We start from the raw sequence: 16,561 nt of genomic DNA, 5'->3' as shown, positions 1-16,561 counted from the left end.
TAATAACATGACATGGATTGCTTCCAGAAACTGCACAATAAGCATCCATCAATATTTTTCCATTCATCACCCTCCATTTACCCGTTTTCAAAGCCTACTCCAGATAAATATCAGGGTTTGATGGGTACTACTGTTATCCTAAGGCAAGATGTAACAACACTCGGCTTCTGGTTTTGAGGAAGCAAAGCATTTATGGCTGGTTTTCCACAGAAAAGTTAAGTGTATTAGAAAATGCCCCTGTCCTAATTGCTACTATTTCTCAAGGTTGGAAGTCATGGTAGCAAAAGATAAGTCATGTTTAATCCTGCCCAAACAGGTCACAACTAACCTTGCAACACCAGCAGAGATGTTTCTCTAGCAGGTCAAAGTCTACTGAAAGTATTTAAAGGTCTTGTAAGTCGGATTTAGAGGATGTGAAGTAAATGACATGATGCAGCATCTTCCTCACTGCAGAATAAAGAGGTAAGGTACTTGTTTCTCTTTCTCCAGGCACACACAGAACTCATTGTCTCCTGGGGACTCCTAGATTTTTTTAGTGGATATTCACAATTTTTCAGAGGGCCCATTTTGTTTTGCTTCAAGAGCAAAAGTGATTTTAGATGAAACTCTTTTTGAGTCAGGAGAAACTAGCAAATCTCATGAAGGACGTAAGTAATAAAAGACAAGATCCTGGTAGCTTTGCTGGCATGCAAGGGAAGTAGCTGCAGCAGAGGCACGAGAAAAAGGTACCTTCTCCAGAGTAATCTTCTAGGATTAATCTTAAAGAGAAAGTATTGCAAACACTTATCTCAGATTAAAACACCTCTTACTCTGCTAAATGTCCCAGATGAGAAAACAGCTGGTAAGTATGAGGCTCTAAAATCCTCCTTCCTGAATCTGTATTTTTGAGAGCACATTTTGCCAGATCTTGCCAAAAAGCAACCCAAAAGAGCTTCCCCAAAACAACAAAAAAGAGATCAGTTTAACTTGGTTAGTTCCCTACTGCAAACATGCAAATTACCATGAAGCTTTACAGGCAATTCCACTGACATCTGATGGTGCAGGAATGAGGGGTGGGGAGGGATGAGGACTACTTAGGCCAGGCTGCCACTGAACCAGTCTGAAATCTCAGCTCTATTCATAAGCCAGTTCAAGAAGGAATGTAGGCACTGTGGAAGATATACCCAGCTGCGAGTGTTTATTTAGGGACATGCAGTACCTTCAGAAAACAAGATATGGATGCTTCTGAAAATGGTTATTCCTTACTTTAAATATCTTAAATTTATGGAAACCATTTTTCTAGCAAAAAGCAAACATAACAAAATAAAACTTGGATTTTATGTAAGTATTAAAGACAAGACAAAAGACATACAGAATAGAACCCAAGCACAAACTCACACTTTTGTCATAAATGTTTCCAGAACATGGTTGTCATCTGTTATTCCTAAGACTTCCGACATTCGGGCATACACCTGGAAATAAACATTTCAACAGGAGCATATTATAGACATTTACACATACCAGCATTTGCAGTTATTCTAAAACATTCCTTATATATTTTTTTGCAAGAGAAAAGTACAGGCACAAATGCCCATCCATCCAGCCTAGCTGAAGCATTTGGAAGAGAAGGATTATTCAGTCTTCAATGGTGTTCTGTGCATTTGGGATTGACGGGCTTTTACTTGCCCTTGCATACATTTCTTCCCACAAAGGAGATGCAAATTTCTGCATTAAACCCACAATACAACACAGAACAACACAGTCTCTACTACCAAAAAAGAAATGCAGAGGGATGGAGAAAACATTCTTCTGTTGGTCTCTGTCCTCAATGGGATGTGATTCAGCACTGTTCTTTAGCCTGCACGTCTAAGTTCTTGAACTGCCAGTCATAAAATCTTGTAAATTAGGTACTCTTTGGACATCCAGTTTTGTTATCATGAAGGAAGAACAAAGGTTTTGACAGCCAAGTAACCTGCAGTTGTACACTTCTCCCCTTTATTTCAGATCCAAGACATATACTATCCCCTAAGTTCACCCATGACCTCACCTATCAGATTCAGTAACAAATGCAAGGTGAACCAAGTATAGTTTTTTCCTTACTGTGTGATCTTATTAAACTTTTCTGGTAGTTTTAGTAGCCTGATACTTAGTCTGGATAAAAACAGTCAGTTGGGTTCAATCGACTTCAGAAACAGAAGGGAGACGTGTATTGCAACTTCTCATTGCAATCCCCTGCCAACTCACTTCACCTTGATCTCACGTAACATTGCTATTTGCTTACGAGCAGGCTAAATGCAGATCAGCCAGTTGGTACATTTCATTTCAGTCATTTTAACCTCTCGTGACACTGACCCAAATATTACGGTTATAGGTAATTCTTCCATATGATGTGATCAAGTCAAGTATTACTAAGGTCTGGAATGAGAGCATCAAGCAGAGCACATGCAGGCTCAGCTACCCAGCAGTGAAAGCCTGGTGCCATCTAGCTGTCAATTCTGCTCGCTGACGTTCTATATGGCACACAAATAGCAATGAACTTGATTTAGCTCATGCAATACTTCTGTTACTGTACCTAACCTTCCTTAGACCAACTTCCTTCCTGCTAGTGATGGAATCCCATGACTGCCCTTAAAAACCAAACCCAGCAATATTCTATCTCTGAGGAAGGCAATAAATAACAATAATAATAATAATAATAATGATGATAATAATAGAGAATAAAACTGTATTTTCATAGCCCAAAGACTTTAGTTTTAAATCTGAGCATAAAAAATGCATGAGTAAATAAACTTGCAGCTCTAAGCAGAACCTGCACCAAGAACAAGGGTAACTTAACTTGTGAGCTAACTTATCCTCTTATAATTGTATTTATTGTGGCAAAATCAGCTGCAATTCAAACAAGTCACTGAGAGGATAATCAAGATACTAAGAAGTTTGTAATACACAATCCTCCAAACGCTGCAAAATAGTCTGTTGACACTGTAAATGTGAAGTTATTTGCAGTAATGCAAATATGCATTCAAGTATATATTCCATATGTAATTAATAAATTAAATAAGAATATATTCAAATACAAAAATAGCATCTTCTGAAACCTATGGCAGCTGCAATTTTAGCAAAGTTTAAGAATTTCTGTATTTGATTTTAGGAAGAGTGAAAAAGAGGGAGGGAGGAATGTAACCATAGAAGCAAGCTCACATCCCTGTTAAGAGCTTTCCTTTCTGCCATGGGAAACCAGCGAGCCAGCCTGATCCTGGTGGCATTGTGCTCTGTTGTCAAACTAGGCTCTCCCCACATCAGAGTTTAACAAATAAAATACTAAACCAGCAGTCAGTGTTGACAAAGAGTAGTGCTTTAATCCACAATTATCCTTGTAACTCTTACTACTCCTTTTATCATCCATTAGCTTTGATTCCCATTATCCCATCAAGAACTGTGTCAACGCTTTTGTCCCTGGGGATTTCCCACAACTACTAGGATCTGACAGCCAAGCTTGAGTGCTAAGCAGGATCATTACCTCTTAAATCCACTTATCTGATCCACTGAATAGTAAATTGAAAAGCTCATTAACAGCAACAATCTGATTTGTTTTCACGTGTGACAGGGTCATTTCAAGTCAGCATGAATACAGTGCTTGTAATAAAAACTACTACCCGTTCCCTAATGTGACAAATTGTAAGCGAAAATACATGTGATATTTTAAACACCTTCTTCAAAATCATTTTCAAGACCAATGCACGCTCTTAGCATGTAAAAATAGAAGAACAACCAGCCCCCAACCACAACAATGAAGCGCCCTTAGACTTTTAAGCGCTATGAAAAATTAATGATAAAGCATTTTGGACGTATAATAATAAAACACACTTCAACAGCAAAGACTGTGCTACATATTCAAAAGGCAGAGAAAAACACTGTTGGAAGGGGGCATAAAAGGATGCGGACTCACATGTGTAAATGTTCTCACCTTCAGCTTGGTTCCCATCACCATGGGTAAAGCTGTGAAGGTGAAGGCAAGAAAGCAAGAAAAAAGCCTGGCTTTCATTTTCACTTCCCTTTAGACATTTCAAATAGAAGCAGCATAATTAGCTTTCAGTAGGGAACAGCCAGTTGAGGACTTGCGGAAAACCTTTACACAACCATTCCCAAACCCTTACAACTGCAGGATTTATAACTTCCACACAAAACCCGCATCAGCACACAGCACTATGCAATCACGCCATGATATGGCCAAAACCACAAGTTTAACAGTAAAATATCCCACCATCACCATCTCGTTCTTACAATAGTCAGGAGCATAGGTGAAAAATCCACAGAAGTGATAACAATAGACTACAACAGTGGATGAGCTTCACAGGTACAAGTACATATTCAGGGTCCTTACAGCAAGCCGGGGCTGATCCCACCATCACAACCAACACCCAAGTGCAATGCTACACTCAAAGGTGGTAGCAATGGTCAAAGAATCCCAGACTGGTTTGGGCTGAAAGGGACCTTAAGCTCATCCAGCTCCAACCCCCTGCCATGGACAGGGACACCTTCCACTAGAGCAGCTGCTCCAAGCCCCATCCAACCCGGCCATGACAGTGAAGAGACCAGCAAAACTGCCTGGGTGGAATCAGGATGCTGGAGGAAGACAGCAGGCTCACAAGCTCTTGTGCCAGGCAGTGTTTCTATGATCTATAGCAGATTTATCAGTGGTTCAAACTACATAAATGTATACTTCCCACTTACTTGAACTGTACCTGCTGCGTTTCAAAAGGATGAGAAAATAAAATTGTGGAAGCTATGTTTTATAAAGCAAAGCATTTGTATGTAAATACAGTCCAAGAAAATGGAGAAATAATTCAGCAATCACACCAAAACACTGTTTCCTTGTCTTCTCTACTCTTTGGCCCTAGATATGCCTAACTTTGCTTTATCTTCTGAGGTCTCCTCTTTTTGGTACTCTCATTATAACTCTGAAGAAACTAATTATGTCAATTCTTAAATGTGAAGCAGATGACAGAACTGGGAAGCTCAGAATATGAGTTCCTAAAGGTTGTATGGCTATATAATGACAGTCACAGAAATTCAATAACAGCACTGTATCGAATGTACTCCAACGCACCCCATGAAACAAATTAAAACAGAGCAATGAATCTCTCACACTGTGCAAATAAGAAAACACAAGAAAATGTGGGTTTCTGTATGTTTCATAACGGCTATTATAATGAATTAAGATTTTGGATAATGAATCTTCAGAAAATTACAGTAAAGTTATTCCCCATAGGCACAGTGTAAATGCTTAAGATATTATAACTTCCTTGAAGCTCTCCATGCCTTGCTGCAGACAACCATCACTAAAACATTAAAGTCTTTTGTCATGCACACTAAGGGCAAAACCAGACCTTAACCAGACTTTACCCCAGACAGATGTGGACTGGGGCTGGAACACACATGCAGGCAAAAGGTAGCATCTCCTTCCTCACCTCTGTCTGGAAACACATGCAATGCCAGGCGACCACAAGACGCTCCTGACACTGCTGTCCCACCTCTTGGACAGGTACATCACCCACTAAACTCCATGGTATGCAGGAGTTTCTTTCTCAGTGTCAAGTGCCACAACACAGTAATTTCAACTGCTTTTCAAACTGCGCTCGTGTATCTTTGATTTTCAGCACTTCAAAGCTCCATTACAACACTGCGGAAATCTGGCTTCCAAATCCCACAGACAAAGCCTGGATATCTGAGCTTAATCCCCTACTCAGTGTATCAGAGTGCTGGATCATTCATCTTTACCTCCTGACCAAACTAATGGCTTAATAAGCCTTGGCTTTTCTATCCTCTCCTTAACAGAGGAAAACCTTGGTCACCTCCACACCTGATCAGCTGTCTTAAAGAGGTAAGATCTCAAAACACCCTTAACTCTGAGTCTCAGACATGAATGGGCTAATCTGTCAGTTCATAGTTAGCTCCCCAAGTGAAATAACCTCCAAGATAGGCCATAACAAATCGCCCTGGTTTCAGACAGGATATCTGAAGATAAAGTTGGGCTTTGTGGTACAGAAAAAGTAGGTTGTTCTCCCATTCACTGCTACATGTGTTTGTAAGCAACCAGAGGAACCAAGTATATAAACGATAACCAATATATAATATTTATTATATAAATTATATACTGGCTTACCTCTAAACCTAGCTTAATTAAAATACTACATAAAGTTATCCTCACTTGAAAGAAGAGATCTACTATAAGATGACATTTAAAAATTAGGCTCTTGTTATTAGAACCAATGTGTGTTATGTCACAGGGGAAGGGTAAATCTGCTGCACGGCTCACTCATTGCTATGGATGTTATTTCCCTCCTAGTCTGTTGAAATACTCTGTCATTACTAGTTGAGGCAGGAAGAAGTATTAACAGTTCCCACAAAGGCTCTTTTCCAGACCCTCTTCCCAATCCTTTCCATGATCTCTTAACACAGAGAATTCACAGGAGTCTGGGGTGGGGGAGCGACTAATTCCCCTCCTCCTGCTCCATAAAGTGCCCATGTGTTGCCAGCAAGAAACCTTTCTTGCATGGAAACTGATGTCTTTTTCAACAATTTCTCTCTCAGCTTTAATTTACTTATTTAGATATTTCTTCCTTTCTTAATGCCTGTTGTCTGAAAATCTTGAAAGAAACATTTACAATTCTGGTCAACTCACTCCAAGAGACCTACTAGGGACCAGCTGCTGTTATTAGTGGTACAGAACGAGAAGTATTCTCTGAAACAAAACATGAGAAAGAATAAAAACCCAGTTTATCTGTTAGCTCTTCAGGTAGCCAATTGTTAAAAAGGTCCTTAGCTTTAAAAGTCTTGCTTAGACTTCCATTTTCGTAAAGCACCGTTAGAGATTTTTAATTCCACTGTCTCTTTGGTTTCCCTCCGGGGCTTAGAGTACAAATATTATAGTGAAAACAGAGAAATACTATTAAAAGCTACTACTTTTTGAACATCATCCAGAAGATTTTTCCTTTCTGAAGCATAGTTCTGGGCTGCACTTCCTATCAGAGCTATATAATGCACTGCAGAGATTCAAGCCAACATATACAGTCAGGTACTTGCTTAACAAGAAGCCAAAATGCTGCTTTAAAATTCTCTAATGACTGAAAGGAACCAATACTGTAGATATGACAAGAGCATTATTTCTGTCAGGCAGAAAACTCCACAACATTAAGTATTATAGGTACTTCAGCAGCAGTAATCAACACTCTTGCTTGCCCCTGTAACTATTAAAAGTGTCCAGCTTAATTTTATTAATTCCTTAATTGTATCTAGATGAGTGGCCCACTCAGCATGCTCCTATGCAATAAACCTCAATGCTAAAGCATCACCATTAGTTTGGCACTTAAAAACAACTAATAAAGATCACAGCTACTTATTCTACTCCTAAAATTTCTACATCCCAAACTATTTCATTGTACTGACACTGCTGCAGGTGCTCTGCATTGCTCAGGACCAAGCCTTAAGCATAGGAAACTGAGCACGATCCTGTATTTTAAGAAGGTTTTGTACTGAGGTTTTACAGGAGAGTGCTTTTGCACATTTATCCCACGGCATAAGGAGAGGTGTTACAGCTACCACAGCTAATACTAGCAATTTGAACAACCCTCTTTGGCAAGCCAGAAATAAGATAATTGTTCAACATAGGCTGGCTCTTCTGAAATACTGGAAGCATTGCCTGTAATTATAGACATCTGTCATTGCTAGCCACTCAGTAGTAACCCTGACATCAATATACAACTATAACACTAAACTGCCTGCAGGCACAGCAATGGGAGCCAGATACGAGAGGCGGGCAATCATCTGCCTCATCCAAACTATCTGTCAAAGGTTCCTAACCACAAATAGCTCTTACGTTTTGTATCCTTAGGATAATATGTTGATTTATTTTAGATCCTCTAATATTTACAGTCTAGGCCATCTACTAAAATAAAGAAACAAACCTTATGGCTAATGGAGGCAGTTACCGTTCAAAATCATCACGGAAGGTCATAGCTCACCACTCCAATGTTAAACACTGATGGCTGCTTTGAACATGCACCTGTGTATAAACTGTCCCTCCTCCCTCCTCCAAAACCATCTACGCTCATTTCCAGCTACAAGGAACAGGGATTGCTATCCTCTCATCAGCCAACATTTTATCAACCAGCCTGAAGAAATATTTACACTTTGAACCTGGAGAGTATCTGTGCAAACCATGCACACCAAGTTCCAGCATCCCGGAGTTTGCCGTGTCGGTACCGAAAGGAGAAGTGCTCTGCAGAATTATCTTCAAAACACAGTTCTGGAATTAATGATATCAGATATGCTACAGATTAAATACTGCACCACTTCTGAGTGGGAACGTGACATATGCTCCTAACTGAGGGATAAAGTTTCTTGAAATTTACAGATAAATGTGGGTAATTTCTTTTTAATTCTAAGGTGAAAATCATGCTGAAAGCCTCAGTCTCTACTTTTCTGTCTTCATCTGAAAACCAATCTCAGAAAAGGGCAAAAAAGATTGTAGGTTTAAACTAATTAGGAATTAACATCCTTACAATTATCATAATTTGTTATTAACAAAACTGAGATTTCTTAGTATGATTCACAACAGCCTCTGCTGAAGAGAAACTATTAATTACTAGACAGACAGTTAGCTTTCAAGTGAGCTGCATTTTAAAAACCTCCTTTAAAATACAATTGCTAAATGCCTTACAGTGCTGTAATGTGAGACAGGTTCAAATCTTATTACTTCACTGAAATTAAAACCTAAGTTTTAATACTGTTCAAGTCGAACAATGATTCCACACTTTATTGCTTTTGAAATCCCTTGATGATCATAGGAAAAAATGCCCTCGAGAAAAAGAGACTCTGTTTTCGATAAACAGAAAATACAGTTTGCACTCTTAGCCTCTTTGTCATCACAAAAAAAGGATTTAATGCCAATTCTTTAAAAAAAGACTTTTTTTCACAAAATGTGCACCTTGTGTGCCATTTGTAAAATCAGCTCACTTTCTTTTATTTATTACTGCAGCGCGGCAAGGCAATAAAGCAGCTACTGATAGCTAATAAATTACATGCCTTTTAAAACAATTCTCCAGCTACAAAAACTTGTAACTACAAAGGCTTACATTTACATGGTACATCATGTGAAATGTCTGTATTTATGTTCTATTTAACCACATAAATAAAATCTGACCCTTTATTAAACAGCCGAGTATGACACAGGGGCTACATAAGACACTGAACAAAGGGTAACTTTTTAAGGCTTTCCTGCAGATTTACATAAGTAAGCAGAATATTTAGCACAAATTTGGCCTCAGTGGTTCAGATGAAAAGTATTTTTTAAATAAAATGTATTTTTAAGTGTGCCCTTTAAGCTTCAGGAAAAAAAAAGTGATCACCAGTGTTTCAATTATTGCATGATAACACTGATTTACTCCTGGTTCTAGATGTTACAGAAGGTTTTCAGTAATAACCGCAATGTATTATTGCTATGCAAAACAATAATTCTCCATCACATACAAGAAAACCAGGATTTGTATTTTTAATTAAACTAAATATCGGAGCTTTGGGAAAGCATTTTTTGGTTAATAGAGATTTAAAACAACAAAACCCCCGCAGTCTTATTTCATCATATCTCGCCAAGAATTGCTTTAAGTCTGTATATATCTATTCAACTCATTAAACTGCTCTGAAATATATTTTCTTGATGGCTGGCCCAGCAATCCCAGCTTATCTGCAAAGAATACTGAGGTGCATCGTCTTTTCTTTTTCTACTGCATTGTTTTTAGGCTGATGTGCTCAACCATCTTCGTACATTTGTTCCTTACAATTTGATTGTCTCATAAATCATTAAACTGAGCATTACATTCTAATTGTCTCTATATCATCACGCATCTCAATTTAAGACATGTAGTTCTGATACCGATTTCCTTTGCTCGCAGTTATTTTTATAGTATCCATGGCTTTGGTTTTGCTTTGCTCACACAACTTTTTCTCATTGCTGTTGTTCCAAAAAGGCAGATCTTTAATTGAGCATGAAAAGAAACCTTAACTTCCTCCTAATAAAACATTTAATATTGCTATTCAATTGCAGAATAACAACCCCTGACATGTTAGCGCAGACGCTGCGTGATTCCCAATTCCTCACTAAGCACACCGTCATCACTATCACTCATTCTGAATGGAGATGCTGTGGGGCAGATCTTTCAGTCTGACTGAGCATTGCTTGATGCAAAACGAGATGGCAAATAGTTCTCAGACACTTTTCTACTGCCTTCATCCTAAGGCCACCTTTTCCTATGGAAACCAAAGATGTACTTTGCTAACGTGTTTTCTGGTATTTTGCACGTGTCATCAGCACTTAAAATATCAAGACAAAGTCATTTTTATCTAAAGCAGAGAAACAGGAGGTTTAACAAACCAAGCAGCCAGCACAACAAAGCCAAACCACGGTTTCCTAACTCAGGTTAGTCTACTTGTGGGGATGAAAAACAGGTGCTGTTTTAAGATGGTAGAGAATTATGAGTGAATGGAACCTGGTGTGTCTGCGCCAGGAGAGTGTCCTTTGCCTAACAGGATGCCTAGAAAGCACTGCAAAGAGAGGAAAATTTAACAAGAGTCCTAGAAACAGTGGTTTGTTTCAAGAAGAGTTACAGATATATTTGAATTTTAAAAAACCCCAAACCAGTGATATCTGGAAACTGAAAATTCAATCACTCCTGATTTCACCCAAGAATTTAAGGTAAACCACAGGACACTGAAATCAAGCAACAGCTTAGGAGGAAGGAGCAACATGGTCTGGCCTATGAACACAGGAAGAATCCAAGAGGTGCATTTGGAAAAGAAAGAGGTCAATATCAAGGTTTAGTTGAAAATACACAACTGTAAATGTAGCCAATGATGCACGTAGCCAGTGATGTATGTAGCCAAATGTAGTATGACAGAGCATACTGTAAGTTAAGGAATTCCAAACACAAATATACTGCGCACAGGTAACAGAAAGAGAGCAGCAGCAGGGAAAAGAATTATAGATACATGAGTATTTATTGAAAAGCTTACAAAACTAATGAAACTGATCAACCCAAACTGGTCAATAATCTTGATCAATAATTATTCTCAGTAACACGTGGGACGTTTCAGACTTCAGCCTCTGATGTTCAAGACTTCTGGGAATAAACAGGATGACACTGAAGTTGTGTACAGAAAAACATACAGCCTGGACTGTCGGGGCTCTGGCTGGAGAATCCCAGACTGTCATTCAAGTTAAGAGGGGAAAATACACAACAAAACACAAAAAGGCAATCTCATCCACCATTTGACTTAGTCACACGAGAGTGAAAGCAGCAAAGAACACAGTGGTTCATGTTAGAGAGTTGAGAAGCACCACAGGATGATCTAACAGGCAGCACCTGTGACAGCCTGGCATCATACACACACGTCTGCGGTCCTGCACGATTCAGAAGCAGGGTCACATCACCTACAGTCTGGATGCAGCCCTTCACGCAGTGTCATCTCTTTACAGTGTGACTGATAGTGATGGTCTTTAATAATATATACTGCAATATTTGGGTTTGTTTTGCTGACCTCTTAAGCAAATGAGATAATCAGATCTATGCAAACATGATAGGTAACAGAACACTGTCAGGCACCACTAATCTCTACAGCCACAGAATCTGACACACTTCAGGTGTACTGTCAGCTGCTGACTCACACTTATCTTAAGGGATACTGCAAACCTAACTTTTTAGCTCCAGCAGCACATACATTTAGGTGATTACATAAAAATCTACATATTCTAAATGTTATTGCTACTCAGCAGATTAGAATAAAATTGGTTATTAAAGAAAATGCATAAACTAGAAGGTACTTGTGATGTTAAAGAGCTCATTCAGAGAAGGTCTATTACGCTAATGTTACATAAACTATCAGTTCCTGTGCAGTTTTACAAAATCTAAAATAATATGATTTTATATCCACTTACACACAAAAGTTTCTATGTATCTTGAGATAAGCCACACTGTTGTGTAGATGATATCTATACAAATCATTTAATACTTAAATTGATACAAAAACCCTGTTTCAGAAATAAAACTTGTGTTCCCAGAAGACTTCTTTCTCAATAGAGCTACATGCCTCAAGAAACAACTCGTCAGTAGTGAGAATGCTCTGGAGAAATAATATGGAACCTTCCTCATGGCCTTCCTAACTGCAGTTCTTTTGATCCAAATTGATGCCAACCACTGACTCTTCCAACAAAGAAGATACAAATGAAACCTGTGTGGAACAGATCACTGAAATACTGTTGGGTGTTTTCCCTCCTTGCTTCAGAAGAATGGCAAATGGCAGAAGACAGACACCATCTGCCTTCCTATGATGTTTAACAAAAGAGCAGTTTAGTCTGAGAAGAGCACTTTAAAAATATATTCCTGTATGTTAAATAGATCTCTATCAGGACAACATTAGTAACAGTTCTGGATTACTCCATAAGCACACAAAAGCAAGAAAGAGCTCTGAATAGTCTGATAAAATAAATGTGGGGAGGGTGTGTGTATCTAATGAAACATGAAGTACAGCCCAAATGCTGCCTGTTCTGCAAATTTGATTTCAGGATATGGAAAATGGTTATATGCAAGATAACAGTTACCACTACCCCAGTCCTTGCACTGTCTGGGTGAGACAGCTCTATCATTGCTCCTTCACTGCTCGGATGCATGAAGATGAACTAGATGCTCTGCTTGTTACTTATCCAATTAGATACAAAAATCACATGCTGGCACTCATGAAGTCTGACACTGATACTGACTGAAGTCTTAACACAGACCTAAAGCAAACACTCAAGAAAATGTTCATCTGCAGTTTTGTTTTAGCTGAAATACATGTTTTCACAAGGGGGAAAAAAACAAACTCATTCCTAGTTCAAGCACTCCACATAAAAAAACAAGTCATTCTGCTTTAAATATTAAGACTACCACAGTCTCCCATTGTTTGAACACATTATACACAAGCTAAAGAAAGCAGGTTGCTCCTGTGGCGACTGTAGATACTATAAAAAGGAACATTCAACGATTAACAACAAATTAGTTCTTAACTTTGCTGTATGAAAGAAACGGAGCTCTGGCAGCTTTAGAACATGTGTGAATAAAGAAGACAGTTGGCCGTAAGGTGTTCCACTAAGTCATCATAAAGTATGTCAGTAATACTCAGAAAATGTTTCTCCCTTTTCTCACCCAACTTCATATTCAGTGCTTTTGGCAAAATATGTTCAAACAAGAAGAGTTTCCATACTATTATTTATTACCTATCTTCACTCATCTGTTATCAACTTGGAGACAGCTAGAGATTTTTTCCAGGGTGAAAGTGCTGCTATGATGGGTTATATTCCTAAGGACTGTTGAAAGAAATTTATGAAACGTCTTAATTCTGCCATTTTAGTTCCAGAACTATAGATTAAAATAGAGAAGGGGCTATTTTTCTTGTTTGGCCCCAAATAAACAAACACGGACTCTTCTCACCTCACCCCCCAAAATCTATTCCCAGAGCCACCATTATATTAAAAATGAGCCAAGACTTATGGCTGAGTAACATCACAGTAGAACAGGCATAACTATAATTATCTCAATTCCAGCCTGATGAGCTCCAATTCAGGTTTGCATTGCGCTCTAAACCCCAGAGTAAGAAAAGATGGAGTGGTGGAAATGAACAGCAGTATCATGCCATACTCCATACTGTTATAGCTGATGCCTCATAATATGTGTGATTGCAGCTAAGAGAGGACTGTGCTTTTTAAGTACTCTCTTCTCCTTCCCATCAGCATCACAGTGTAATTTAAGACTGCTTTATACGCATTTCTTACCTTAACGTTGGAATGTCTTTTAAATGAACCACACTAGACATGAGCCAGCACTGTGCCCTCACAGCAGAAAGACAAACAGTGAGCTGGGCTGCAGTAGGCAGAGCATCCCCAGAGGGCTAAGGAAGGTGATCCTTCCCCTCTGCTCAGCACTGATTTGGTCAAACACATTTCGTATAAGAAAATCACATTTTCTTATAATTCTTACTTTTAAGGTAGTTTTGTTTTAACCATTATGAATTTTAAATTTAAATCACTAATGTTAACTCAGATTTAAATCTCTTTTAAGTTTTGCTGAGATTTGTTTGAATCACTACTTTATGTGTTAAAACTTCACATTAAAAATTGAGAGAGCCAGAAAAAAAGTCAATATGGATTTTTCAGTAATTGAAGATGCACACAAATAAGTGTGCTTTCTTCCCCCTGCTTTTAAGTTAGATTCACAAGTAGCGAGATGTAATAATTCTACTGGATGAAACCTGGATTTTCAGCTTTCTAGCCATCGTAAGAACAGCACAAACGAATTGAAGCCCTATTCCTGCATCATTTCTGTATTACTACTACTAAAATGAATAAAAAGCAAGGGAGGTCTGGTTTTACATAGCTGTACTTTCAAGACTCCCCAGCTTTAAGTCTTCCAGCACTGTGAGCAGGACTAACGAATCAGCAACAGTTGGTATTCTGAGTGCCAGTGCCCAAGCTAGTGAAAAGACAGACCTATTAATACAACATGACACATAACCCATCGTACTACTTGCCCTCTTACTATCCAGTCTTTACAATCAACAAACTAATGGAATCCAAATTCCGTGTCAGGGAAGGAAGGCAGGTAGTTAACTCTGACACGGTAATGAAACCACATTTAACAGTATAGCCCGTAGCCTACATACATCCAGAAGCTACAATAAGATGCTAATGGCTTGCTTAAAATCTACTTTGTGCAAAATTTTTTCTTTCACTTCACAAGAAGCTTTTTAAAATTTTAAAAAACATTTAATTTTTATGCAATGTAACTTTTAATACCTGCATGGTGTTACATGTCCTTCAATCTAAATATGAGCAAATTGGGACAGATGGGTCCTAATAAGCCCATTTACTGTATATGCAAGACCCAGTACTGGAGCTGGTTAGAAGTTCTACAGTTTTTCCCTTGCAAAATGCAACTCTATCAGTATTAAAGATTCACTGCAAGTATCTCCACTGCCCAAGAGCTGCACAGGAGCCTGTTTTGCTGCTGTCTCCAATGGTCTTTTCCTTACGATGCCTTTTCACAGGAGGGTAGCCCTGCTCTGCCGTTCCACCTCCTGTCTGAACATGTGCACTGCTCTACGCTCTTGTACACAATTAGTTTTTAACTTCCAACACGGAGAATGCCACTAGAGGGCTCACATATTATTGTCAGGCTATCACATCATTTCTATGCATTACGGGAGTTTACACAATCTGCATCATTCCAGTACTAACATTCCTTCAAACATGGAAAAACATGGTTGGCCAGTATGTTAAATGTGCCATGCTTTAACTGAGGTAATAATAGACTAAAAATGGTCAACAATCGTGTAGCTCAAACTTAACTTAGCAGAAGGTATCTGTATCTTCCATGATAAACAAACAGTTGCAGTCCTTGCTTTGTGTATAGCACAGTCCACCATTAAATGCAGGTCAGAGTCAGCGCCATACGATGCAATGCAATACTATAATGACATACTATAGATAGCCTTACACACTTAATGGTCACTTAATCTTGCTTCTTTTCTTTAAATGCAGGTTTTATTGGCATGATTATAATCAGTAATTACAAATGCAATAGAAATGCTGTCTCTGAATCACTTGAGAACCATCCAGAACTCTGTCCTGCAACATGATGAGCACTTCCTCTGTTGTGCTGTTAACTGTGGTATGAGGAGATGCTACAAAGTCCTAGGCGGGTCAGGCCTTAAGTGCCCAGCACCATCCGTTTTCCACTTAAGAGGCCAACACCCAATACAACTGCTAGGACTTACATTGTATCTCTCCCACAAACAGTGTAAGAGATGTAGCTAAACAGGAATCAGCATGAAGGAAAACAAATATATTATGTCTGCACTAGATATGTACAACACATTTTTATTCCTGTCCACATTAAACTGTGCTCCAAGACAACAAATGGATATGAATGAAATTTATCTAAAGGGATCAAGTTAAATATTTTGATGCCAAGTGATAGACTCTAAGCAAGTATTTAGAGCTTAACACCAACACTATGCATTTTAGACAAAAATATTAGTCGACGATGCATCCTGTTTGACTTAAAAATCAACTAAACAAGAATTAACACACCAGCGTGAGAACAAAATTAACAGTCTATGGCAGATGAATCCTCTATTGCACCTGTCCTCCACTGTGCAGAAGAACATCAGCCTGCCACTGATTATTTCTTTTTGACATGATTTATCGCCTACTATTCTTTAAACTTGATAAAGCAAATTAATCTTTGATTGCAGGAGCCACTGGAGGTTGTCATTAGTCATGTAGTTTGGTGAGGCTGCATGTGTTTCATTTACCAGTCACAAAGAAATGAAAGCCCAGCAGCCATCACTGGCTGCTTCAACCGTTCTCCTCATCCACCCAAGAGAAAAGATAACAGAATTCAGTATGTGGGATTTTAAGCAGCTACTCTAGACCTGACCCACATAAACAGAACAGGCTATTTGCTTTTCCAGAAAGAATGCTGATTCCCTAAAA

General features: G+C 38.7%; 1 protein-coding gene across 1 annotated transcript in view; it reads right to left on the bottom strand.

Moving 5' to 3' along the window:
* Positions 1-16,561, bottom strand: part of RANBP17 (RAN binding protein 17) — a 155,576-nt gene that overhangs the window by 71,545 nt on the left and 67,470 nt on the right. Inside the window, exon 15 of the mRNA XM_034066945.1 lies at positions 1,378-1,451. Within this exon, the coding sequence (XP_033922836.1) occupies positions 1,378-1,451 (74 nt within the window). The remainder of the gene's footprint in view (positions 1-1,377; positions 1,452-16,561) is intronic.

The sequence above is a fragment of the Melopsittacus undulatus genome, chromosome 10 (genome assembly GCF_012275295.1).
Source record: "Melopsittacus undulatus isolate bMelUnd1 chromosome 10, bMelUnd1.mat.Z, whole genome shotgun sequence".
NCBI lineage: Eukaryota > Metazoa > Chordata > Aves > Psittaciformes > Psittaculidae > Melopsittacus > Melopsittacus undulatus.
This window is presented reverse-complemented; position numbering and strand designations above follow the sequence as displayed.